This window comes from Cydia fagiglandana, chromosome 27, assembly GCF_963556715.1.
Source record: "Cydia fagiglandana chromosome 27, ilCydFagi1.1, whole genome shotgun sequence".
NCBI classification, from domain to species: domain Eukaryota; kingdom Metazoa; phylum Arthropoda; class Insecta; order Lepidoptera; family Tortricidae; genus Cydia; species Cydia fagiglandana.
Window position 1 is genome coordinate 3,768,262 of NC_085958.1, and position 26,966 is coordinate 3,795,227.

Genomic DNA, 26,966 nt, shown 5'->3' on the forward strand with positions numbered 1-26,966 from the left:
CAAGTCTCAAGACTATTTGTCAGTTATTTTAAAGATCATGAATGACTTGCATAGTTATGAAAATTAATATATTTTGAATGAATATACTTACCGATTATGTACCGGAGACAAGTTAATTAGGGGGCTTATTAAATAGATAATTATTTAATATTAAATACAACATCAATACCCGCGAATAGCGGAAACACATTCCGCGACTTTTTGTAAGTCGATAGTCGGCTTTTAGTTGTTTTCTTCCCGCTGACAAAACCGAACAATGTTAAATGTAATTTTCCTTGTGGTTTTATGTACGGTTTTATCGTGTTTTGAAAATATTTTATACATAAAACTTGCGGTTTTTGTTAATAAAAATATACAATGACAGAAGTTTGTTTACTTTTTACAAGACATGCGTCAAAGGTTTGATTGCCATATAAAATTTAAAATGTTAGTTCCCGTTTCTGCCACGACTCTTCTCTTTCCGATTTTAAACGCCAAATTTCTATGAAATTATACGTATAAACAACACTTGCACAGCGTGGGCTATCAAAATCGATGCAGACTTTTCTTGGTCTAACTCTAGTTTCCGTAAAATAAAGTAGCCAATAAACGTATCGGGTTCCTTATTGGTGTATGGAACCCAGTTATTATGTTAATATGGCTAAAATCTCAGTATCCGACGGCACAATCGGCAAATCTTTAAAAGTACAAAACAAAACGTCAAACAGCTGCGCTGTCAACAAACTAGTATCGGGATTGTAGCAAAATTAGTAAAAATATCCGATTCGCAGTGTTTTTATCCAAATTTAAACTGGCTTATCTTTAAATTAGCCTAATAATGACGGAAATTTGGAGTTTAGACGCACTTTGTCGATGTTGTCATGCAGACGGTGATTTCAAAGATTTACGATCTGTGTATGTTTTCGATAATGGGCCAGAAAATTATCTTAACATGTTACTTGAGACCTTGGGAGTCACGGTAAGCAGTTAATAATGAGCAAACACTAGTTATTTACGTGAATTACTTAAGTTAAGCGGGATATTGCGTCAATGCGACGTTCTGCAAGTCTTGGCAAATTATCAAAAAATGGTTTTTAAGTAAACTGCGATATGTATTTTGTTTCAATTATACAAGAGAGTGGCGCTCTGCAATAGCTGTGCGTGATGCTGAATTTGGTATAATAGGCAAACTAAATCATTTTATTAGAAAATAAAATAACTGCAAACAGGGTTATTAAGATAATTATGGTCTTTGATAAGTTCAAGAGAGTACGATTTTGAAGTAATACTAAGCATGTTAACCCTTATCTTGGCAAGACTCAAAATATCTTAAATATAAACATTTTTTTAGTTTTTCGTCACCTTTTGAGCATACTAGACTATTAAAAAATAAGGAAAAAAATCCAGGATTTTCCAGTTTCGGAAAATCATATGTATCATATTTGATACAATGCCAATCCCTCGACAAAATAGTTACCTACTTTTTAAAAGAAAAATGTGGATTATAGTAGAAATAAAACATGTAATGCAACAGAAATTAATATTTATTGCTAATTAAACGCAATCTCAAGCATCAGATGACTATCGCACCTGTAAAAATCAATTATATCTACGAATACCTGATCACATGGGCGGAAAATTTGATCCCGTAAAGTTGCAAAAAAGTCGTCAGCAAAAAGTTGAGTAAAATATGAAAAGTAAACAAATAAAGTGAAAGTAAAAAAAAATTGTTTTTTTTTTACTTTGGGGCCATTTTTTGCAATTCATATATGTTTCCGTGCTACGTGCTACGGCGTAGCAAAAAGGCTACGGCGTCCTAATATACTGTTAAATAACATCCATTACGTAAAAAAAAAACAAAGTTCACTAACTAATTACTATGATGACTAGTATGACGTATTGAAAACATATATTTCAACCCCTCTCAAATATAAAAAAAATAAAAATAAAATAAATCATCTACAGCTATTTTGACGACAACTTGGCAATGTATTAAATATAATACACATGTACTTTTATGAGTTCTTGGCAATGTATCAAATATGATACGTAATGGTTTTATGTAATTTTTTATGTGTTAAATGTTTTTAAATGGGACCACTATGTGAATCCTAATACACTAATAGATAGTAAGTGTATTAAAATGTAGATTATGCAAAAATATATACTAATCTAACAAATAAGTGCAAAACTTACAGCACGAAAAAAGATCTGTTGTTTCCGTGGCGCCATGTTGATAATTATTAATTAATTTACAATGACATTTATATGTATTATTTTTTGCTATAATAAAGGAGGGTAGATCGACATATCTATAGCAGAATTATTTTGTTAAGTAATAAAGTGAACCTGCTAGATTTTTTAATGTTCCATGTATCACGGGTGTTACGATGCCAAGATAAGGGTTAACTCTATTAATTTAAGTCAATTCTTCTGTATCTATCTAGTTGCGTTGATTGTTAGTAAATTTGCATGTATTATGTATTGATTGCTTAAATAATTCAACTTTATTACTTGATCATAAAACCCACTGATTTAACCAAAACATTTGATTGTTCCTTGTAAAATGAGTTGTTTTTAGACATGTGCACACATGTAAGTAAGTAAATACACTTTATTGCACCACAAATGTATTCTGCGTTACATAAAATTGAATCATTCCAACACATACATACATACATATAATCACGCTTATTTCCTGGAGGCGTAGGCAGAGACCATGGATTTCCACTTGCTACGATCCCGACATACCTCTTTCACTTCCTTCACATTCATAACATTCCTCATACACGCTCACCGGTTTAGGGTGCTCTTGACCTGGCCTTTCAAGATATCCCCGATCTGATCAGAGAAAGTCCGCCGAGATCTAACCCTTCCAGCTCCAACTTCCACTTCTCCCTTATACACTCTCTTTGTTAGCCTTCTTTCACTCATTCTTTCCACATGCCCAAAGCATCTCAACATACCTTTCTCAATTTTTCCAAAAAATTCCAATACAATTATGAATTTTTTTCTTATATTTTCAGATAAAGCCCCCATCAGTGAATGCCAGCTACTCCATCTGCGATGCATGCATACTCCAGCTCCGGAATGCTACCAACTTTAAAAAAAAAGTACTGGAATGCGAGACAAAGTTTGAGGAATATTGTAAAAGTAAGTAGAAAGCTATTTTGCTAACCCCATAGACTAGGAATCCTCTAGACCGAGTTTAGAGCAATTATTTCATGCAATCGATGATGCCAAAAATGCGGGGGTGCGCGGGACGAGGTGAGCGAAGGCCCGTGCCGTGATTGGTTCGTTCAAAGACACGGACGTCACACAAAGACACTTTCGACTCGAACATGGAGTGAAATTACCGTATGCGTGGCAGAGGGGGTAGCGCCACTATGCTCAGTCTGGAGGATGTATTGTCTGTGGCTAACCCTGAAAAAAATTGATATGGTCTAAGCTAACTTGCACTTATTTTTATTAAATCTTGTTTGCTAAGTTATTTTATTATATAAATTATCTTAAGGACATGTTTTTGAATGCCACAATGCAAAACATAGTGATAACAAAATTTATAATTTTTGACACCACTGTAACAGTTTTACCTGTGTTTTACAAATAAACACTATGACTTTGCAACAACTTGAACAGAACAAAGAGAGTGTCATTATAAACATCATATTTTCATAGAAATTTGACATTCACTCACTTTGTAATTGCAAATGCCATGCATAGTTAGCTTGGTCTGCCTATGGGCTTAGATTCAAGATTCAAAATTTTATTTATTCCAGTAGGCTTAACAAGTAGGTACTTACAATCTATATCGACTTAATTACTTTTTTGGACACACACCTTTTTTGCTGATTAAGAATGTACATATGTAAAATATATGCTTTATAAATTTTAATTTAATATTTTACTTTCAGATGAGTTGTCACAAACAAACTACGATATAAAGACTGAACCAGAATATTTAGGTAAGTGAATAAGAGCTGTATTTACTTTTATCATAATTATACAATGAAATGTATTGTTTACCATGATAATCAAGATGTTAAAACAATAGTTAAAAAAATACTTGATGTGTAATGGAAAATTTGATATTTCCATTACTATCTACTTCAGTTGCCAGATATGTTATGAAAATGGAAGCATCTGTATTGTAAGGACATTTATGTTAAGTTTTTGTTCATCCCATGTATGTTTTCTGTGTTGTCTTTTCAGTAAATAAATAAATAAAATTGATTTATTCCCAAAACACGTGTCTGATCCTTTTATGAACTCACTTTGTTCGTTACAAAACCCCACGCTCTTATATTGTAATGCCTACCATTATGTAGCAGTCACATAAAGTGCTATAATACATTTTGTTGTACTGTGACAAAGTACTACACATATTAAACTAATATTAACACAATTTGTGCCAGTATAATTCCCTAATATTTGTTACAGATGACTTTGACAACAATGATTTTGGTAAGTAATTTTGTATTTTATAATATACAATATATATTATACAGTGTGTATTTTGTGTGCTGTGTTGTGCAAGATATTTAAAGATGACTGTACATTTTGATTGTGCTCCAATAACAACGTAAATTATTATCATAAATATTTGTATAAAGGCCATGTTGTAATATCTTCTTACATTACTGAAGCATTTTTCACTTTTAAGTTATTTTGGTCGTTTTTTTTACATAAAATAAATGGATACATATCAAAATCAATCAAAATCAATCAAAATATACTTTATTCATGTAGGCCTAGCAACAAGCTCTTATGAATCGTAATTAATCTTAATCTAATTATCAGAGCAATTTATTGATGTTAATATTATTCCATAATAAAATTGGATTATTATACAGTGGAAACTGGATAAGTGGAACCTGGTTTAGTGGAAAACCTCTTTAAGTGGACCCAAGTTCTCGGTTCCAGTCCCTTGGCAACGAATTACCTCTATAAGTGGAATTTTGGGACCTCTATAAGCGGAATCCATTTTTTAGAAAATTTCTTAAATTCACCTCTGTAACTGGAAGCAGCCGTCTCCGAAACCTCTATGAGTGGAATAGCTCGGCGTTATAAAATTTGTATTTTTAATAAACCGTCACAAGGAGGGTAATTTGTTTCGTTAACATTATGGTTAGTGTTTTAACTACGTATTTTGTATGAGATCACACATCGTTCATAATCGATCACAAACGTAGACAAAAATGTGTTCGACAATATTCTCGATATTGAAAGAAATGTGGTAAAATGTGACTCAGGTCAACAAACCAAAATGACGAATTTTTTCATTAAAGTACAATTAAATCGGTACATTGATTTACTTAACCATTATACTGGTTTCTCTCGCATAAATAAATATTAGGAGTGATTTTGCTTTTGAAATTTTGAAAATTGTATATGAGTACTGTGGATTATTTGCAGTATTGCATTTTTAAAGTCAGGATTACAATACCTATTTTTTGTTAATACATACATATATGTATACATATTTAATATAAGATGATTATTTAAGTCTAGATCTTTTATTTGACCATACTATACGTGACCTCTATAAGCGACATTACTAGCATCCACAACATCTGTTAGCGAGAGCCTCTGTAAGTGAGAAAATGTTTTATTTGAACCTGGTTAAGTGGAAAACTGGATAAATGGAAAACCTGGATAAGCGGAACTAAACAGCCGGTCCCTTGCGATTCCACTTATCCAGTTTCCACTGTACATGTCAAATTTAACACTAAGAATTTCACAAAAGGATCGTCAAACATTAAAAAAAAATTGTATAAAAAAATACTAGTCTAGAATTTCTAGAATAAAATCTAAATGTCAAAAAAAGCGCATAATATTCAATAACAAAACTTCTAACTTAGTTATTAAGTCAAAATTGTTACTAACATTATATGGATCTTTGATCTGCAATAAATGTTTTTTTTTTTACTATTATTAAAATAAATTAAAACTAATAAAATAAATAAATAAAACTTACCCGCCTACCTTAGGTCCCCCAGATCTGTTGTCAAATAATATTTCCTAAAACACATATTACTAAACATTTTCTTATTACAGGTGATGATATTGAAGTCAAAGACGTTAGTAAAAATCCAGGTGTGTATAATTAGAACTATTGTTATTACAGATGTATTTGCTCGGAAAAGTTCGTATTTGTCGTGCTACTTCAGTCAGCCTCAGTACTTTGTGTACCGAGACTGACTGAAATAGCAAGACACGTTCGTACGTTTCCGTGATAATACGACGGAAAATAATTATGCACTACATCTGTGCTCTATGTTAGTACTTATTTTTTAGTTTTATAATCACATAGCTAACCACTATGAGTTTTTACCAACAGCCTCAATTAAATGGTAGACCTGAAATCAGTTTTATTAATGTATTTACTTCTATTGTCTATTCTGTAATGTCGTAAAGTATAGAATGAAATTTATTAAAAAAAATCTCAGTTTAATACGATTACTTTAACTATTTTATTTTATTCTAGATAAGTTAAATAAAATATTTACTTATTGCTAGGGCTTCCAAATACCGGACTTCTCACAATACCGATATTAATACCGAAACTGTCTTCATCAATACCGGGATCCCGGGATCCCGGTATTGAATATGAATCGCTTAAAAAATTAAAGTTTTATTAAAAGGGGAATTAAAGAGGGTTACTGTAACACCACATATATCCTAAAAGCTTTTAGAAGAATAAACAATCAATGTCGCCATCTGCATTAATTTTATTTCTCACTCCAGGTTGGCAACACTTTTATCTAACTTGTTGACTTCATCACCAGTCATATTTTAGTCCAACAACCCACCAGCCATCTTTTTTTCTAATTTCCGCCTAAATTAATTTGCCATACTACAGTTCCTTGCTCTTTTCTTTAAAATTTTTGATAAAATTTTAAGAACTATATTAATCTCGCTGTCAGGATTCATCCACCACCAACCACCAAATATTTATCTGACGTTCAGGCAATGATCTTATTTAAATAATAAAATAAGGGCTAGATGCAATTTAGATGCGTCTGACGTGTAGTAAGCTTCTTAATATAGCCGAATATGATCATTCTAATGGATATAAATGGTTTATATTGCAAATTTTCCTTGTTTTTGAAAATACCGGGATCCCGGTATTGCATTTAAAAATACCGGTATTGAAAAATACGTTTAAAAAGACGGGATCCCGGTATTTCGGTATCCCGGGATCCCGGTATTGGAAGCCCTAAACTTATTGCATATTAATAACATACTTATTGGTACTGTACTCTTATTTGCTTCATAAATAACCATCACTTTTTTTACAGAATTCACCGCAACTATCAAGAAGCCAGTGAAAAATATTAAGAAAGAAAAAGAATGTAAGTTTTTTAATAAGCTGTGTTTTTTTTTTTAACAAGACTGTTCAACTCCACTGTTCACATAAGCTGTAATTAAATGTTTATTAAAACGGTTAAACATACAATAAAAGTACCTAATCTAAAATTTAAATTATAAGCAGTAATTTGCTATATCCTTATTTTCCTCCGGATATTGACATGAAAAATAAAAGTCCACCTTTTGTAATTGTATATTTTTACGGTTGACATCGAGTCAGGAATTTATATTTTACATGAACTTATTTTGTGTTTCAGCTGACAGCAATCACTTAGAATTGACAATAGACGTGAAACCGAAGATAGAGGGCAAGCCGAGAAAAAGAAACAAGTCGTCCGTCAAAGGTATGCTATAATAGTATTTTCTGCCCTCCGGACAGAAAACGTCAACTTTCAACCCGCTGCAGATGAAATAATGCAGATGAATTACAAAGCGCTACATAATTTCTTTATTATATAATTATATTTAGTACTTAAAAATTAAAACGTAAACTATAGTACTGTAAACGTAAACTTTTGGCACTGTACCAAAAGAATAGAAAACTACCAATATATCAAAAGAGAAGAAGATATCGAACGTGTATTTCGCGGTAGTTATCTTCTTATAAAATTTAATAAATATCAAAGTACAACATTAAGGTAACATCGATAACAGACATGTCGATATCTCATTTTGTCAATCACTTTATATTGCCACAAAAACTTCTATGTCTGGCCATAGCTTATACATACATACATAAACACATACACACATACACAAACACATACATACACACACATACAGTATATAGAAACTCTAAATATGTTCCAATAGCGCACATGCCAACATCATTGTTATATACAATTGTAGACTATGAAAATAAGTGCACATTAAAAAAAGTTGCATGAATTTAATAATTAAAATGTTCACAGGTAAATCATCAAAAACCAAGCCCAAAGTTAAAGAAGAAGAGTCGTTAGTGGTCACTGTCAAAACGGAAACGGGCGAGATTTATTCTTGTAAAAACTGTGGCGCCAACTACCAAAGCTTGGACCAACTCAACCAACATATTAATACAGAGCATCTAAAAGGCTACAAATGTATGTACTGTCCGGAATACTTTAAAAACGAAAATAGGTACAAAGTCCATAACCGCTTGCAACACAACGACGTAAAACCATTCCCCTGCGAGCATTGCGGCAGAAAAGTGGGATCCAAATCGTCGCTACTAGAACACATTAACTCCGTACACACTAAAGAAATCTACTACCAATGTGATAAATGTATGAAAAAGTTCCACAATAAACAAGTGCTAAAGATACATTTGATGAAACATGACGGTACTTTTAGAAAATTAATTTGCGAGCAATGCGGGGTGGGTTGCAATGACAGGACTAACTTAAGATATCACGTAATGACAGTTCATGAGAAGTTAAGGACATTCAGCTGTCAAGAATGTGATAAAAAATTCTCAGCCATGAAACATTTGAAGATACATATGAGGTTTCACACTGGGGAGAAACCATACGAGTGCAATATATGCAATAACGCTTTCATATCAAGAGATGCACTGACTGTACATCAAAAACTGCACACGAAAAGTGGGTACAAATGTAAGACATGTGCCAAAGTGTTCCCTACTAGAGGTTTATACGCCTCTCATTATAGAAAACATGTGGGCACTAAGCCATTTAAATGCCATTTATGTAATAAGGAGTTCGCTGGTAAATACTCCTTGAATCGTCATATTTTCGAGCATACCGGCGAACGTCCATACATATGTCCGGTCTGTGGTAAAAATTTCTCACAAAAGTCACAGTTAGTTAGACATAGTAAGATTCACGATCCTCAGAGAACGGAAGTGGTTAAAGAGAAATGTGAATTGTGTAAAAGAACTGTGCCCAATATAGAGAAACATATGCTAGCGCATAATAATAAGCCATATCCTTGTCATTTGTGTGAAAAGAGGTACCCAGAGCAGAATGCGTTAAACAGACATTTGCAGAGGCATACCGGGATCAAACCACATCAATGTCAACTGTGTGATAAAGGTTATATACAGTTGAAGACTCTTAGAGGGCATATGATGAAAGTACACAAATTGCCGTTAAAAATTGAACAGGAAGATCATTTTGACAGTGTTGTTAATACTTATACTATTCAGAATTTGAAGAGAAAGACAGGTTTCCCCAATGATGTTATAACTCAAGATAGGTTATCTTCCTGAGACTAAATAACAGAATTAGCAATAGTATTATCATACAGAACGGCCACGCACCGCCCCCCCACAAAAATGTGCACGTGCTAACAATGTTAGAGATAGAGATAGATGGATACCCATCCTTTAATTAAGAGCCAACAGGAGTGGTCATTTCTCCATACAAACGTACTCGACTGTTTCCTCCGTGGGTTTTGAAGCTAGAGCAATGATTTTTTCAAACCATATTAATATTGTCAATAGGAGCATTCCACGGGCTGTCCCGTACAAACGCATTTTATTTCCCATGTTGCGACTTTTTTTTTCGGCATTTAAAGCAGGCGATTATATTTCTGTGCATATTTTTGACCATTTGTCATAGAAAAGAAAACTATACCTGCAAATCTTCAGAAAATTCGCGTTTTTACGGGACAAACGGTAGACAATTTCATGGAATGCTCCAATATCTGTGTCGGACCGTTTAGCTTTTTTTGCTATTTTTGTTTTTTAAGGCGCTAGAGCCCTTCAAAAATGGCCAAAATGGCCTAATTGACTATGCCGAAATGAGAGCCGTGGTATTCAAAACTGATATCAATTAGCCAAAAAAGCAAAACGATCTGCCACAGATAATTTCATAGTCATTTAAATTTCCACATTTGGTTACGATTGCTTAAGTTTTGGAGGAGGAAACAGTCTAGTACGAAACCTCGATTTTTGAGATTTTTACGCAGGATTTTCGCTTTGTCCTTATCACACTAGTTTTAGGAGCCGCTTCCGTTAGCGAGACGGGTATATTCACCTAAAATATTTAAATCTCAGCTCCTGTTTCGTCTTAATACACTTAGGAAAAGATGGGTAGTCTATCTCGGCGATATACTGTTGGGTCGCGCCAATCATGTGCTTGGCCTACAGCAGCGGTCGGCAACATTTTAGCAGCCAAGGGCCACATAGTAGTTAACGGAGGTGACGCGGGCCGTACTTTGTTAATATTTATGACTTTATGATATGAGACATTGTCGTTTGTCATTATTACATACAAAATAGCCAAGGCGGCACTCGGGCCGCTAGTGACAGGTTCACGAGCCGCATGCGGCCCGCGGGCCACAGGTTGGCGACCGCTGGCCTACAGGGATCGGATACCGGTATTGTTTGTATGGGAACGGAAACAGTATTTATTTCGTTCTTTGTTAATTATTTCATTCCTAACTAGGCAATGTAATAATACGAAGTCGTAACCTAAATACATAACAGAGTCCTACAGTCGCCAACAGATATATCGGAGCGGCCAAGGTGTTCACAATATCTGAACAAGCACTCTAACGCCTTGACAATAGAAGCGTGCTCAGATATTTGTGAGCACCTTGGCCGCTCCGATATATCTGATGGCGACTGTACATTTCGAGTTTAAAATATGTAATTCGAAAAATATGGTTATTTCGAAATTTTTGCAAGAAACCGTTTCCGATCCCTGGTGGCCATATTCGACTTTCAACTTTATCTTAGTGGAATACGGTATTTTGCAGATAAACTAATGTGTTAAGTCACTACTGTAGTAGTATAAGTTTGTGTCGTTTTTACAAAAAAAGGGTCCTTAGAGCGACTGGCCAGTACCGATTCGTCCGTTAAATAAGTCCCGTTCCTTTACTTAGCAATGTATCTTATAAGATACATACTTATTTTACACCTTTCATGTTATTTTTTTAAGGGGGCCACTGATTAACAGTCCGCCGGACGGTATTGGCCTGTCAGTTAGAACAAAATTTTTACAATTCCGAACAAGCAAAGCGCCAAACAACTGACAGGCCGATACCGTCCGTCGGACTGTTAATCAGTGGGCCTCTTAAAGAGCATTTGTTCACTTTATCAGGCGCAATCGAGGCTTGTTCTCACGATTTTTTTTTAATTTTCCAAGAAAATGGTTAAATTGTATTTAGTCAAAATAGCACACCGCGCGGTGAAAAGGTTTATTTTTTTGTTATTTACTTTGTAGATTATTTTTGTATAATACTGTATAATTGTTTATTTTAATATTATTGACACAAGATTTTGATGTGTTAGGGTAATTATTTAAAGACTGGAGTAAAAGTGATCGTGTTTTGAAAATGTATTTTATTTTCAATCCCTAACGAGTTCTGTGAGTACCGTGTAAACTATAACATCCAAGTTTGACAGCCAAACTAGATGGCGCCATTTGCTTAGTGATAAATGAAATATCAAACGGCCAACAACCAGAGCCACGCTACAGTGAACGGGTCAGTAGCGTGCCTAGGGTTTTGGAGTAGGGCAAGCCGAAAGATATGTTTTCGTAATAACTGTCCAATCTTCACTCTTCGGGGTCAAATGCATCTGCTAGCGTGACGAGGCGAGCTAATCATAGCGCACGTCTGCTACGGAATGAATAATGTCATTTTGTATTTTGTTAGACAAATAGCTCGAGCTTGGTTTGTCGCTTTGAACATGTTTTTCTAGAACGCCGTCATATTTTAATAGCAACGATACAAGTTCCAAAAAATTGCCCCTATTTAATGAAGTGTTTGACTCATCGTGTCCTCTAAAAGGAAGTTCTTGCTGTGCTAAATGGCACACAATATCGACTAACCTCTGAAAAACACTACAATTGTTGTCAACACGCATGTTATGTTTTGATATTTCTTCTGATAATTGTCGCGACAAAGAGGCCTCGATCCTTTGTTTCCCAAAATTGCTAAAAGAAATCACTGCACACATATGTTTACCGGAATTCATGTGCCTCTTTATTGCTCCAGATAAATTATTTAAATCGTTATAGCCAGAAGTATTCCAAACGTTAATATGGTTCGAAAAAAATATGCAACACCAGCAATACATCTTATTTGTATGGGAACAACCAACAATCCAATGAGTTTTGTAGACGGCCCTACAGACATTTCTCTTACGCGACTTGACTGAGAAATACACAAGTCGGGTGTTGGTTTTGCCGCGGAAATTAGGTCCCGTTTTTCGACAAAGGTCAAAGACTTTACCTTGTTTTGGTTGACTAAAACGTGGACGCATTTCAAACCGTCACAAGGAACCACTTCTTGATCCATTGTTAACACTTATTAAACTAAGCGCCACAACAATGAACAAATTCACATTCACTATTTAATCAAATTCACATAAACAAACTTTCATTACTTTCGACTCGACCACTGACTCGGCTCAACTAAATAATAATACACTTGAAGTAAACGCGAACGCGCGCTGTGCGAACTTATGCAGCTAACTTCACACAAAATCCAAGCATAAATCGTCTTATAAAATTGCTATACATACCAACAAATAGTTACATCGTTCTTTGACGGTTTGTAGGCTGATAGTGCTCAGAGCGGGACGAAAAAGCAAGCACGGTTGCAAGCCAACGAGTGCGAGTTCGAGCAGGATAGCTAGAACATCCTCCGCCTGATTTAGTTCGCGCGGACGAGGCGCCACGCCGCGGCATAATTTTGCAACACGCTCGTGCCGCGGTTCGAGGCCGCTGTGGCTTGAATTTAATAATACGGGTTCGTTTGGCGCGCGATTTTCAAAATAATCTTTATTGATCTTATCACTACGTAATTTCGGTAAGGCAATTAGTTGCCTTAGGGCAAGCCCGGCTTTTGGGCTTGTATGGAAGTCCCGCCACTGGAACGGGTCCGTATAACGACATCTACTTCAGCTGAAAAATTCAATTTTTTTCTTCGACTTTAGGTATACCGCTTCTACCATTAAATACTTTGGTAAAAAAACAAATATAAATCTTTTATGAAAAACACACAGATGTAGAAAAAAATGTTTATTTCAAATGACTAGAATATAACACTAGAAATTGCTACAAATTACACGCTAACTCGGTGACATAATAAACAACTGTTTGTTTAAGACTTTGTAAACATTCTGGTCATGTAGTCATACCTATGTAAGTATGAAGTACTTAAAATAATGAGTTCTAGTATTTTTGTATTATACCTACAAAGATAAGATATTTATTTGCAAACCAGTATGTTACATATAGGTTACATAATGGACCCTTGAACTCGGCCTTGAAGGGTGTAACAAAACATTGTTCACTATATATGTTTAACCTTTTGGACGCCAACCAATGACCGATATATCCGCACCGCAGGTTCAACGCCAAAGACTGATTAATCGGTCACATACCACAGAGCAACATAGACCTACGTGCATATGCATAAAGTTCAATTTCAGTTTTGACACTTCGGTGACGTGGCGTCCGCGTGACAGCTTGTGTTTGACACGGCGTCGAAAAGGTTAAACAAATACGGGTAGTCATAATTAACTAAAAACCTCGGAGTAATTAACAATGGAGCCGCCATTAACAGGCGTTCCCCTCTGTCGAAAATAGGCGGCCAATGGTCAACCATATGTATGGACTGACGTTTATCTGACATGACGTACCTATACATTTGATGTGCCCCTCCCCCGCAAAAAACGGCAGACTATTTTGTACCGAAAATTTTAGACATGGCGTCTCCATTGTTAATTACTCCGAGCTAAAAACATAGTAAAAAAAACGAATGCATTCAATTAATATAAGTATGAGATCATAATGTGATTTAGGTATTTGTTACATGGTATTGCTTGAAAACAAACTAAATTAAAGCTTATAAATAACAAACTTAACCGTATATTATACAAATAAAGAATGAAAGGCTGGCGCCATTTATTAACTTAATTACTTATCAATTAACTTATTAGTTGAGGTCGTCTTTAACTTAGAGTTCGGCTAACTCGTAAACTCAGAATCACCCTACGAAAATGCCCTCCCTACACTGTAGTAAAACCACTTGTTTAGAATAGATACATTTGTCCCATATATTGTAATGGTATTCAACCTTTAGCACTGTACCTGACACCCCACTCACGGCCGCCTCGTTACCCCCCACTCTCCGGTATAGTCGCGAACGGTCCAGAACGCAAAATGACTAGTGTAATATTTTGCTTATATCGCTTTTAGTCTACATCGCGAAATGACCACTTTTTTAAATCATACAGGTAGGTTAGGTTCGTTAGTTATCTTCAAATGGTCGGAGGCCAAACCGCACAGAATACTCGTCGACATCGCTAACGTAAAGATAAAACGACGGAAAATGATGTAGGCATTTTGCGTTCTGGACCGTTCGCGATGTAGACTAAGAACGATATGTGCTGGGAGGGTGGAGGGGGGGTAGCTCTGCTCCCGACCCTCGAGGATGACGTCCCCCCTCCCCACGCTACCCCCCACTCTCCTGCTTGGCGTTGAACAGCTGCAGGGTGCTGGGAGGGGGGTAGCTCTGCGCCCGACCCTCGAGGATGATGTCCCCCCTCCCCACGTTACCCCCCACTCTCCTGCTTGGCGTTGAACAGCTGCAGGGTGCTGGGAGGGGGGTAGCTCTGCTCCCGACCCTCGAGGATGATGTCTCCCCTCCCCACGCTACCCCCCACTCTCCTGCTTGGCGTTGAACAGCTGCAGGGTGCTGGGAGGGGGGTAGCTCTGCTCCCGACCCTCGTGTATGGTGGAAATGGCGCCAGAACTCTGGTGGAGACCGTTGCGGACTGGAGGGACTTTCTTACCGTTGGTTACCGGTTCTGGAGGGTCTGGAAATAGAAAAGTAGGTCTTTAAGCCTTTATAAGGCAGAGGGAATATATTTCCCAACTGATTTTGAACTTTATTTCAAAGTGATAGAGTTCAATTTTGCATAATTCCTGACACCCTTATGCCTTATAAAGGGTTAACTTGACTGAAACGCGCACTCTGACAAGCTCCAGTCCAAAATAACGCAAGTTCGGAACGGTGAACCTTTCCACTTTTACTTTTAATTGAAAAACTTGCAGTAGTATCGCTTGCAGATCTATTTGGGGGTATCCAGAAAAAATGTTATAGGTATCATTTAGTTTTTTTCGAAAATCATCAACTTTTGCGTTATTTAGATTCGGAATCACGAGTAGGTTAGTTTTTCATACAATTTTGGGTGTCAGTTTTGTGACGGTCCATACAAATACAAATACAAATATTTATTAATAACACCAAAGTTACAGGTCAAAATGTCTAAATAGGTACAATTTCAATGTCGCAGTATATCATTTCATATAGTACAGATTTAATTTATATTAATTAATCATTTACATTTCGTATAAAATCAATAATTACATTAAGTATATGTTAATACAACGTATGAGTATTAATAAGTTATAACCTATAACCTATTACCTATGTATATGGTAATTTAAAAAACTCCTCGACGTCATACAAAGATAAGGTTAGTAGCCACTTTCGCAGTCTACATTTAAATACATCGGTGGAGGCTGCATCTCTAACCGCTGCGGGTAGTCTGTTATAAACGGACGGACCCATAATGTATGGAGAACGCTCTGACTTCGAAAGCTTGTGTTTCGGTGTGACAAGACGGTAACTATATTTATTGCTACGGAGCGCATGACCCTCATTCGTGCCGCGCTTCTTGAACAAGTGTAAGTTAGTGTGAGTGAATAGCGCCACCTGGTACACAAGTTCGCCTGGCAATGACAAGACCCCTAGGTCCTCGAAGAGGTTCCTGCATGAGGTGTCGGTTGGTGCTTTAATAATGGCACGTAATGCTTTCTTTTGCATTCGAAATATGCGCAGAGAATCAGCCGCGCGGGCCCACACCTCGGCACCGTATGTGAGTAGACTATGCACTGTCGCAAAATAGCAGGAGCGCACTACGTTCAGTGACGCGGTGTTGGCCAGCCTACCCAATGCGAAACACGCCCGCCCAAGTTTCGAGCTTAGCTCATCGATGTGCCCGTCCCAGGTGAGAGAGGAATCGACTAGAAAACCCAGCAGCTTTGTCGACCGTACTTGTTGTAATAACGTGTCGCCAGCCTTCACATTGAGAGACTTTTGGGCTTTACCGTTCAAATCGAATGTCAGGAAGCAAGTTTTGTCCCTGTTCAATGCGAGGCCGTTCGACGCAAACCACTCCTCGAGCTTATGGACTACTTGGTTAACTTTAGTTTCGAGCATAGCGTCCGAAGGAGCCTCAATTACCGCAGCCACATCATCTGCGTACATATAAATTTCGGCGCCTCTAATGGACGCGGGAAGGTCGTTCAGTAAGAGGCCGAAGAGCGTATTCGACAGACACGATCCCTGGGGTACCCCGAGGACATTCTCCAGCTCCGTGGAGGTGACACGTCCCCCCTCGCCCACCACCACTTGGATCCTGTTGGACATAAATGAGGAGAGCAAGGAGAGGACCGGACCCCGAATCCCATGGAACTGGAGCTTGTCGGCGATGAGGCCATGGTCTGCGGTGTCGAACGCGCGCGAGAGGTCGCAGCACAGCAGCGCCACGCGCAGGCCCGCCTCGCGCGCGCTCAGCACGCGCCACACCACTTCTCGAACCAGGTCAGTGGTCGCGCGTCCTGCCCGGTATGCGAATTGACGATCCGATAAAATGTTTCTATCCAGTACATAATTCAGCAATCTCTTATTTAGCCCTACCTCTAATATTTTACTGATTGCTGGTACAAGGGAAATCGGTCTGTACGATTTAGCTTCAGATCGTTTTCCTTTACCCTTGTACAGCGGACTGATTTTTACCTTCTTAAGGGCAGAGGGGTAGGTCCCTTTGCGAACGCTAGCGTTACAAATGCACGAGATCGTAGTAGCAGTTGGTATTGCTATTAATTTAAGTAAGCTTGCGGAAAGACCGTAGTAGTCGGTGCTAGTTTTTGAAGCTATATGGAATCTCAGTATGTTAACTATTTCGGAGGGATTGAACCGCGTAAACCACATTGACACGTCACTCGCTCCCGCGTTAGCTGCCAGCGCACCGCCGGCGAGGGGCCGGTTGGCCGGGGGGGCACCGCACTTGCTTGCCGCAGTTATAAACTCCACATTCAGTGCGTTAACTAGTTCCTGTTTAGATGAAAAAGGTTTACCATCTGGGTCCCTTATGCGGTCGGTATAGTCAACACGATCGCGGGTCTTACGACCTAATTCTACATTTACGACCTTCCACATTCGTTTTGATTTATTGGGGTCGTTACGAATCTGCTCGGAATAAAACAGTGTTCGCTTATTTTTTAATAAGAGCTCGTATTTCAAGGTCAATTCTTTAGCAAACTCGTCAACGACTGAGTAAGTCGGGAGGGCGCGTTTTAAATTTAACATTTCGTGTACTAGGTGTTTTAAATTAAGTACTTCTTCGTCAACCCAGTTGTTTGCGAGACACACAGTAGGTTGTTTTTTAAGCGGAAAGCAAATCTCAAATTTACCTAATACAATTTTAAGAAGAGCGTCCGTCAATGCATTACAGTCATGTTCAGCCTTTTTTATAACGTCGTTCCAATCAACAGACTCAATCGCGGATAGAAAGTTAATTTTATTAGTGGTGGTAAAACTGCGCCGTGTGACGTGCGCGTGCGAGCGCTCGAGTTCCCGCAGGATCGTCAGGCGCTGGGCGCCGTGGTCGCTGAGCTGGGTGTCCACACTAGTGAGGCTCTCGATGCGCTCCGTAGGGATGTTCGTGTATGCATGGTCTATAAGAGTGCTGCTGTCACCGTCTATTCGCGTTGGAAAATCTACCAATTGTCTAAAATTGTGCAATGATAGAAAATCCAATAGCTGTTTTTTAACTGCGGACTCGTCCAGGAAATCTATATTGATATCGCCCATGATAATTGCGTCGATATTCTCGCGTGTGATTTTGTCAAGGAGGTTTTCGAATAATTTTAGGTATTCAATGTTACTAGTTAGGTTAGAATGGTATATGCCGACTATCAATAAATTATCCTGTACTACTTGCGCTGCACAAATATCAAAGATTTGTTCCTGCGCTAGGTCGCAAACGTCTTGTCTATTACTAACTATAACGCCCGAGCGGGCGTAAATGCAGCATCCACCGTGCGCAATTTGTGGCCTACAGTACGAGGAGATAAGGTCGTAATTACTAATTGTTACGCAATCTATTTGACTATCGCGAAGCCAGTGCTCCGACATTATAAGGATATCACAAGACAATTCTTTATTTAATAAAACTTCTATTTGTTTTGTCTTATTGTTAAGGCATCTGATGTTTTGATGGCAGATTGTGAAAGGCTTTGGCTTAGTCTTCGACGGTGGGGGTGGTCTCGGGGGGAGTTCCTGAAATCCCGGGGGAGCGGTCGACCCTGGAGCTGTTAGAGTTGCGGCGCGGGTGGCGCGGGCGGGGGCGGGTGGACGCGTCTCCCGCGCGCCCGGCGCCGCGGCGAAACCACTCGCTCACCTTAGTGCCTAGTGGCCAGTTTTCTGCTTGCATAAATAAATCGTCCGTTTTGTGACGCTATTTCACATACAAAATGTATGTGAAATAGCGTCACAAAACGGACACTTTTATGGTACTTTTTTTTGGTATCGATAGTTCTCGTGATTCTGAACAGAAATAGCCCAAAAGTTAATGGTATTTCGAAAAAAAGTAAATGATACCTACACTCTTAAGTGAAAATGCCCATCTGCTTGATTGGAAATAGTTTAATGTATTCAAGATTTCATGCTTACCTTCTTTACTATCTTTTTTCTTATGCATAGCAATAACACTGGGCCCCTTAGCAAGCGACCACGAAGGCACCGGCACATCATCTCTTTTCAAAGGCTCTAATATATTCCTTCTAGACCTCAACACACTTGGCAACTCACTCCTTGGACCCCCATTCCCAATATCACTCTCATGCGGCATTTTTGGCAGTTTTTCCACACTTTCCTGTGGCAACACTGGATTTGGTAGATTATTTTTGTCCTCTGGCAACTCTAACTTTGACATTTGGTTCTCGACTGTGAATATTTCGTTGACTACGGGTTTTATGTCGTCCGATGTGTTGGTGTCGGTACTGTCTTGTTGAACTAGTTGGTTTTTGGGGGAGAGGGAGTTGATGCGTTTGACGCCGTTGAGGGGGGTGTCTAGAGGGGGGGCGGTGGCCATGTATTGGCTGTACATGTTGCCTATCAGCTCTTCTGTTCGTCTGAAATTATTAAAAAAAGAGATAAACATATTTAAAGGAGAATAGGGTATTTTCCTACTAGTCAAATCAATTACTTTTTTAGAACTGTCAAAACGATTTGCTAATACGGAATTTATATGAAACATCACATCGTGACATCACGGTCAACTCACCTACTTTTTATATTTCTATCCGATTTAATAAACAGAACTTTTGTTTAAAATAATTATCCGGTGCTTTATTTCATGCATGGTGCAAAATAATTTATTTTAAATACAGTATTATAATACCCTATTTTCGGGTAGGTACAGTCAGTAGCAGAAGTTGCTAATCGGGCCAGCAAAATGATCTCGACTCGTATTTATAGTTAAGAGAATAAGAGCGTTTCAAGGTAATTTTGAACACCTCGCCCGCTTAGCAACTTCTGCTGCTGACTTTATGTAGATATATGTACATACTATCTATAATCTATATATCTTACCTTGTGAGTGGTATGATAACCGTCTGAGCGGTCCCGTTGCTCGGGTGGTAGGCGTTGTGTCCAAATCCATCAAGACCGGAACTTCCGGTCACCTGTAAAAAGAATGAACTTTCGAGTAATTTAACTCTTTCAAATTTTTCACCCCGACGTAAAGAGGGGTGTTATATGTTTGACACCATTGTCTGTCTGTATGTCTGTGGCATCGTAGCTCTCCAACAGGTATTTTCCAAAATGATGTAAGTTAATACATTTCTGGCATAAAATGGATTTATTGGCATATAGCGTAGGTAGGGATTTAATAACTAGTGAACCGCCCCGGCTTCGCACGGGTTTAACAAATTATATATACACCTAAACCTTCCTCAAGAATCACTATATTGATAGGTGAAAACTGCATGAAAATCCGTTTAATACATTTTGAGTTTACCGCGAACAAACACACAAACAGACAGACGCGGCGCTTTGTTTTATAAATTGTAGTGTGTATTATCGATATCAGACGGTATAGCATGAATTAAATTCTCGCGCGCGACACCATACATAAAGCGCGACTTCAAGTATTGGACTTGCGCGCGAGAAAGCAACTGAAGCCCTATTTAGACGATGCGAGAACTCGCATGCGAGTTTAATTACATTGCGGTTTTTGATCGGTCGGTCGAATTGGACGTAACCAACAATCCGCAATGTAACTAAAATCGCATACGAGTCCGCGCGCCGTCTAAATCAGCCCTTATGTTAGACCGCCAGGATCTAAAGATATATATACGATACGAACCTCCATAACCCCAATTTGCGTGGTTCGTACGTGGTACGGGAAATTCTTGTTGGCGAATACGGGCAGCGTCAGCAACTGAAAGTAAATTCAATAAAAATGAGGTAAACGCAAAAATCTCAACGCTGAGGGAATCAAATTTATTTGGTTATGTGCTCAGCTAAAGGGTTATAAGGGGGTTTTCAGAAAAAAAAATTACCATTTAGGTACTTTTATTCGAATAACCATCAACTTTTGGGTTATTTAGAGAATCACGAGTAGGTATTGTTAAGCAGAGCCCGTCACTGGGTGCATACGCAGCAGGAGGAAGTGGTGCGATAGTGAACTAAAACAACGTCGTCCTTTAACACTCCGTGTATTTCCAAAATGCACAAATGTAAAGTCGTCAATAAGGACATTAACATTAAGTAAATAACTTATAATATCGAGAGTAAAATCTAATGAGATGTTTACCGGTCGATCCGTGATAGCAAAAGAGGAAGAATGACAGCGCACAAGTTGCCAGAGTCAAAATATTCTAAAGACACCTATATACGTGCATGTCAATTAATAAAGTGTGCCATTGACTTTCCAACACTTCCCCTCAAGGGCACACTGTTATCTAAATAATAACTATAGTAGAGTCAAATATTTCAAAGAGAAAACTAACATGAAACAACTAAATTTGGCTCTACCATATTAAATGTCACAAATAAACATTGAATGTACATTTAAAACAAATTCATATTGACTCTACCATATACTAGTAATAATAATAAACCTGTTAGCTTTTTACAAAAGAAAAAACAACAGATAAAAATACTTAATATAAATTTAGAGTACAATCACAACTTACTTTATATGCTCTAGTTATTGAAAGTATTAACAAACGTTCATAGCTTTGATAAACTCATTATGCTTAACTCTACCTAAAGGTTTTGTCAACACATCGGCAATCATTTTGTCTGTAGGCAAATACTCTACTTTAATTACATTTTTAGATATTAAATCTTTAACATAATGGTACCTTATGTCGATGTGTTTCGTTCGCTTATGACAGTATTCCTTAGCTTGTAAAAGCTTTTGAGCACTTTGGTTGTCATTATATACAATACAATTAATTTGTTTAGGCAAAATCTCAGACAAAAGACTCTTAATGAATGATACATCTTTACATACATCAGATATTGCTAGGTATTCTGATTCACACGATGACAAAGAGACACACCTTTGTTTGCGAGACTCCCAATTAACTGTACAATTTCCCAATTTAATGACATAGCCAGTATAGGATTTTCTGTCAGTAATATCATTGGCCCAGTCTGCGTCAGTATAAGCATACATAGACCAATTCTCATTCTTATGAAAACATAGAGAATAATGAATTGTACCTGCCAAATAACGCAATATACGCTTAGCTGCTAACCAATGTGACCTATCGAAACAATTGTTAAATTGGCTAAGTTGGCTACATGCATATGATATATCTGGCCGTGTACATACAGACAGATACATCAAGCAACCCAAAAGTTGTCGATAGTTAAAAACATCATCCTGCAAACAGTCATTATTTTCAGATTTTACAAGTTTACAGTTAATTTCCATAGGTGTGGCTGCGGCCTTACAATTTTCCATGCCAAAACGAACAAGTAGTTTTCTGATATATTCACTCTGATCTAGAGTCAAAGTTCCCTTAACTTTATCCCTAGACACATTTATACCTAAACAGCTCTTAAGCGGACCTAAATTTTTAACATTAAATTTACTTTCTAAAATGTTTAACAAATTTCGCTTAATCGAACTGTTTTGGCTGTAAAACACATAAAAGTCATCAACATATAAAGCCAAAATCACTAAATCATCCTTGTTACTTTTTACATATACACAGGGTTCACACTTGGATTGAGTGAAATTATGCTCACTAAGTAAACTATGTATTTTACAGTTCCACATTCTACTTGCCTGTTTGAGGCCATAAATGCTTTTCTTTAACAAACATACTTTATTTTTATTATTATCACTGAAACCAATAGGCTGTTCCATATATACAGTCTCATTAAGGTCAGCATTGAGAAAAGCTGTTGCCACATCTAGATGGTCAATGTTTAAGTCTAACTGATTAGCTATACAAAATAAAATTCGCATTGTCGAGTGACGGACAACAGGAGCGAACGTTTCGTTATAATCAATGCCTTCCCGTTGGGTAAAGCCCCTGGCGACTAATCTTGCTTTAAAACGATCAAAATTACCAGAAGCATCATATTTAGTTTTATAAACCCATTTACATTTTATTAAATTTTTACCAACGGGCCTATCTACCAATTCCCAGACATTGTTTTTAACTAGAGCATCATACTCACTTTTCATGGCATCTAGCCATTGCTGGCTATTAGAGCCACTTACAGCTTCTTCATAGGTAATGGGTTCATCAGTCGATGGAGAGGGACCATGAGCGAGTAAGGATAAATCATAGTCTAAATACCTCGCAGGGAGTACATTACGCGTGGAGCGAGACGATCGTTGTGGTGTAGCGTCGGCCACAGGACGAGACGCTCCATCACTTTCAGCTGCCACAGGGGGAAGGCTCACTGGTTGTGGGCCGCCGGCACCTGGTGAATCAGCTGTGCTGGAGTCGCTGCTCCCAGTGCAGTACTCATCGGTTTCTCCACCTGAAAATGATGATGAATCTCTGTCAGATAAATTCAAATTATTCTCATTATTATTATCATTGATTAAAATATTATCATTTAAAATTTCATTATTTTCGATTTCATTATCATTATTTGAATTTACTTGACTATTCTGACTAGAAACATTACCAATATCACAGATCTCATTAGAAATATCATTATAAGTTAAAATGCTATCACTCGTGGAAAGTTCTCGAAAGGGGTTTGTATACGGGTTGTAAAATCTATTCTCAATAAAAGCAACATTTCGAGATTTAATAACCTTTGTGGGATCCAAAGGATCAGCTAAGCGATAGCCTTTAGATGTATCACAATATCCCACAAAAATGTATTCCTTTGCCTTAGCATCCAATTTATCTCGCTTATGTTCAGGTAACAATGAAAAAGCAGTACAGCCAAAAACCCTGAGGTGTCCAAGGTTGACCTTTTTGCCAGACCAGACCTCCTCAGGTATACGTCCAGCTAAAGCCGACGTGGGAGATCTATTCTTTAAATATACAGCAGTCATTGCTGCTTCTCCCCAAAATCGTTTGCTGAGACCTGAATGCTGTAACATGCAGCGTACCTTATCAAATATAATGCGAAAAGTCCTCTCTGCTACTCCATTTTGAGCAGAACAGTAGGGAATAGTGGTCTGGTGGATAATACCATGTTCTTTTAAATATTGTGTAAATTTAGAACTAGTAAACTCTCCACCATTATCACTACGAAGGCAAAGGATAGGCAAACTCTTTTCTTTTTCTACCATAGCTTTAAAATGTTTAAAAAAATCAAATACCTGTGATTTGTTCTTCATTATGTAGGCAAAACTCTTCCGGCTGTAGTCATCCGTGAAGGTGAGCAGATATTTTCCTCCTCCATGGCTCGTCTCAGGCATTGGTCCGCAGACGTCAGTGTGCACCAGCTGTAGTGGTTGCGTTGTTGTACTGTTACTAGCCTTAGGGAAAGGCTCGGCCGAAAGCTTCCCCTTAATGCATGCTTCACAGTTCTTGAGGTTTTTATCCTGAAACAACACACCACATGCATCCCTCAACTTACACATCCCAGCTGAGTGCAGGTGACCAAGTCTAAAATGCCACAAGTCCATCACAGACGGGGTAGAGACGGCAACTGCAGCGCTCGGTGCGACCTGCCTAGGTTGCAGGTCCAAAGAGTGCTTCCTGTTAGGATTATATCCCTCAGCCCTAGACACATCCCCAGAGAGTTTATAGATTCCATTAACACAGTTAGCTATAGCCATATAGTCGCTAGGTGCTTTATTGAGACTATGACCCCTATCATAAACAAAACACCCATCATTATTAAATAAAACAGAATGACCATCTTTACATAATTTAGACACAGAAAGTAAATTTGCGGATAAGTTGGGAACTAACATGACATTTTTAAAAGTTCTCACCTGTCCATTTAAAGCAACACTAAGATCTCCAGTTTTGGAACTTGACATTGTCTCGCTGTTAGCCAAACTTATGGATTGCTTCTTTGTATCCCTTATATTGCTGAGCAAGTTTGGATCATTAGAAAGGTGAGAAGACGCTCCTGAGTCCAAGAAGACATCTGTCCGGTCCTGGGCGAAGAAAGCTGCAGTGGCGGTGGCAGACTTGGAAGAATCCCTTTGTTTCCTATCTTTCTTATATTTAAAACACTTCGGCTTGATGTGACCGACTCGGTGACAGTATGTACACTTAATTTTGCTTGTAATGTATGCTGTTGTTGAGCTCCCGTTGTTCGCAGACTTCCTTTGCGCCTCTTGAAGAAGACGAGTACGCACCAGGTCGCTTTTCAGCTCTTCAGAAGATATACAATACGTTTCTAGGTTGCTCACCAAGGTGTCATAGTCTGCCGGAAGGCCACTTAATAAGATTTCGGCCACTTCTTTATCTTCGACCACCCTGCCGATGTCAGCGAGTTGGTGAACTAGGGACATTACATGTTCAATATATGTAGCCATGTCTGCATGCTCGGTAAAATCTACCCTGTGTAGTTGCCTTAAAAGTAACACTCGCCGATACAGCCCTTTGTCCTCAAATATTTCTGACAAGTTTTTCCACGCTTCTTTAGCTGTTGTCGCAGTCCGAACGTATTGAAATAAAGCCGGTTTTATGTTGAGACAAACACGTGCCAAAGCGCGCTGGTCGCGCGCGGCATCTGTGCCCGTCAAAGCCTCGTCCGACTCCCTGTCTATTGTGTCCCACAATCCTTCCGTGATCAAAATCATCTTCAATGCGAACTTCCACGTTAGATAGTTGTTCCCGTCCAGCTTCTCGATGACGGGAGTGCCCATGACGACATTAGTGGCATTAACAGCCATCGTGGCAATTTATGTCAAAAATATGTAGAATCAACGTTGTAGGACGACGTAAGAGATTATATTTTGGAGGTTTTGCCACTCGATCGACAGCCACTTACTAGATGGATCACGATTTCTCCTTTTCTCGTGGTATGCTGGGCATCTTAACCTGTTAAGCAGAGCCCGTCACTGGGTGCATACGCAGCAGGAGGAAGTGGTGCGATAGTGAACTAAAACAACGTCGTCCTTTAACACTCCGTGTATTTCCAAAATGCACAAATGTAAAGTCGTCAATAAGGACATTAACATTAAGTAAATAACTTATAATATCGAGAGTAAAATCTAATGAGATGTTTACCGGTCGATCCGTGATAGCAAAAGAGGAAGAATGACAGCGCACAAGTTGCCAGAGTCAAAATATTCTAAAGACATCTCTATACGAGCATGTCAATTAATAAAGTGTGCCATTGACTTTCCAACAGGTATTACTATCGAACGAGATAAAGAAAAAGTGTCCCGAGTTTTTCATACAAATTTTGGGTGTCAGTTTTGTAACGGTCCTTACAAAATGTATGTGAAAATGCTTTACAAAACGGAGATTTTATGGGACACATTTTTTTCTTTTTAAATCGATAGTTACGCATATAGTGACAATTCCAAGAAGTAACACAGTTAGAAATGGATGCTATAGATTAAAAAAAGCAGTGTATTGTTGTATTGGACAAAATGCGACAACTTAAAAAATGTGAGTAGTAAAGGCCCTTCCACCGTGACCGCACTTACAAAAAAAATCTAAACTCACCAAAAACATGACGTGTCCGTTAAAGGAGATGAGTAGAAGGACGGCAGTAACTACGCTCTCCCTCACCCATTTGTCTGAAAATTACAAGAGTAAACTTTAATATAGTCAGAGTTGGTCAAGCAGATCTTGTCAGTAGAAAAAGGCGGCAACTTTGAAAAATGTAGCCGCGAAGGGATATCGTCTCAAAGAAAATTTGAATTTCGCGCCTTTTTCTACTGACAACATTTGCTTGACCAGTGCGCGCTACGAGCGTAGCTGTTTGCGTGGTTTATCCGCTTTGTAGCGAAAAGGGTCTTCGAACAGAAACTCGTGAAACCGCCTTGCGGGTCGCTGGCAGTGAATGCGTTAAAGGTAACGCGCATGTTATACCCCTGGGAGTTGCAACCGTCCATTGGCAACAGAGTAACAGTTTCTCATTAGGAGAGCCATAGCCATACCTTCTTGTTTGCCATCTAAATCGGATGA

The 26,966-nt window shown here is 38.2% G+C and overlaps 2 protein-coding genes and 1 long non-coding RNA gene across 3 annotated transcripts in view; 1 reads left to right on the forward strand and 2 right to left on the reverse strand.

The window, feature by feature from the left end:
- The first annotated feature begins 718 nt into the window (after positions 1 to 718).
- LOC134678060 (zinc finger protein 260-like) lies at positions 719 to 10,569 on the forward strand. The gene is made up of 8 exons (XM_063536503.1): positions 719 to 958; positions 3,006 to 3,132; positions 3,894 to 3,944; positions 4,420 to 4,443; positions 6,037 to 6,075; positions 7,281 to 7,334; positions 7,608 to 7,694; positions 8,262 to 10,569. Exons 1-8 carry the CDS (start codon positions 818 to 820, stop codon positions 9,554 to 9,556), a joined length of 1,818 nt encoding a protein of 605 aa, XP_063392573.1. The 5' UTR covers positions 719 to 817; the 3' UTR covers positions 9,557 to 10,569.
- Positions 10,570 to 13,304: 2,735 nt separating this feature from the next.
- LOC134678013 (uncharacterized) lies at positions 13,305 to 14,740 on the reverse strand. The gene is made up of 2 exons (XR_010100150.1): positions 14,046 to 14,740; positions 13,305 to 13,831 (listed from the first exon to the last, which is right to left on the reverse strand). It is a non-coding gene; the product is annotated as an uncharacterized LOC134678013 (long non-coding RNA).
- Positions 14,741 to 14,934: 194 nt separating this feature from the next.
- LOC134677973 (transmembrane protein 145-like) overlaps positions 14,935 to 26,966 on the reverse strand; it is a 30,219-nt gene continuing 18,187 nt past the window's right edge. The window contains exons 13-17 of the mRNA XM_063536403.1: positions 26,502 to 26,575; positions 20,744 to 20,818; positions 19,969 to 20,060; positions 19,048 to 19,508; positions 14,935 to 15,121 (exon numbers count right to left, since the gene is read on the reverse strand). Coding sequence (XP_063392473.1) covers positions 14,958 to 15,121; positions 19,048 to 19,508; positions 19,969 to 20,060; positions 20,744 to 20,818; positions 26,502 to 26,575 — 866 coding nt within the window. The 3' untranslated portion in view covers positions 14,935 to 14,957. The remainder of the gene's footprint in view (positions 15,122 to 19,047; positions 19,509 to 19,968; positions 20,061 to 20,743; positions 20,819 to 26,501; positions 26,576 to 26,966) is intronic.

What these genes read in the sequence shown, in the direction of transcription:
- LOC134678060 (XM_063536503.1), top strand. Translation starts at nt 818, where the DNA reads ATGACGGAAATTTGGAGTTTAGACGCACTTTGTCGATGTTGTCATGCA. An exon ending in GTTTGAGGAATATTGTAAAA is followed by an intron (nt 3,133 to 3,893) that starts GTAAGTAGAAAG and finishes TTTTACTTTCAG; the next exon opens with ATGAGTTGTCACAAACAAAC. An exon ending in TATTAAGAAAGAAAAAGAAT is followed by an intron (nt 7,335 to 7,607) that starts GTAAGTTTTTTA and finishes TTTGTGTTTCAG; the next exon opens with CTGACAGCAATCACTTAGAA.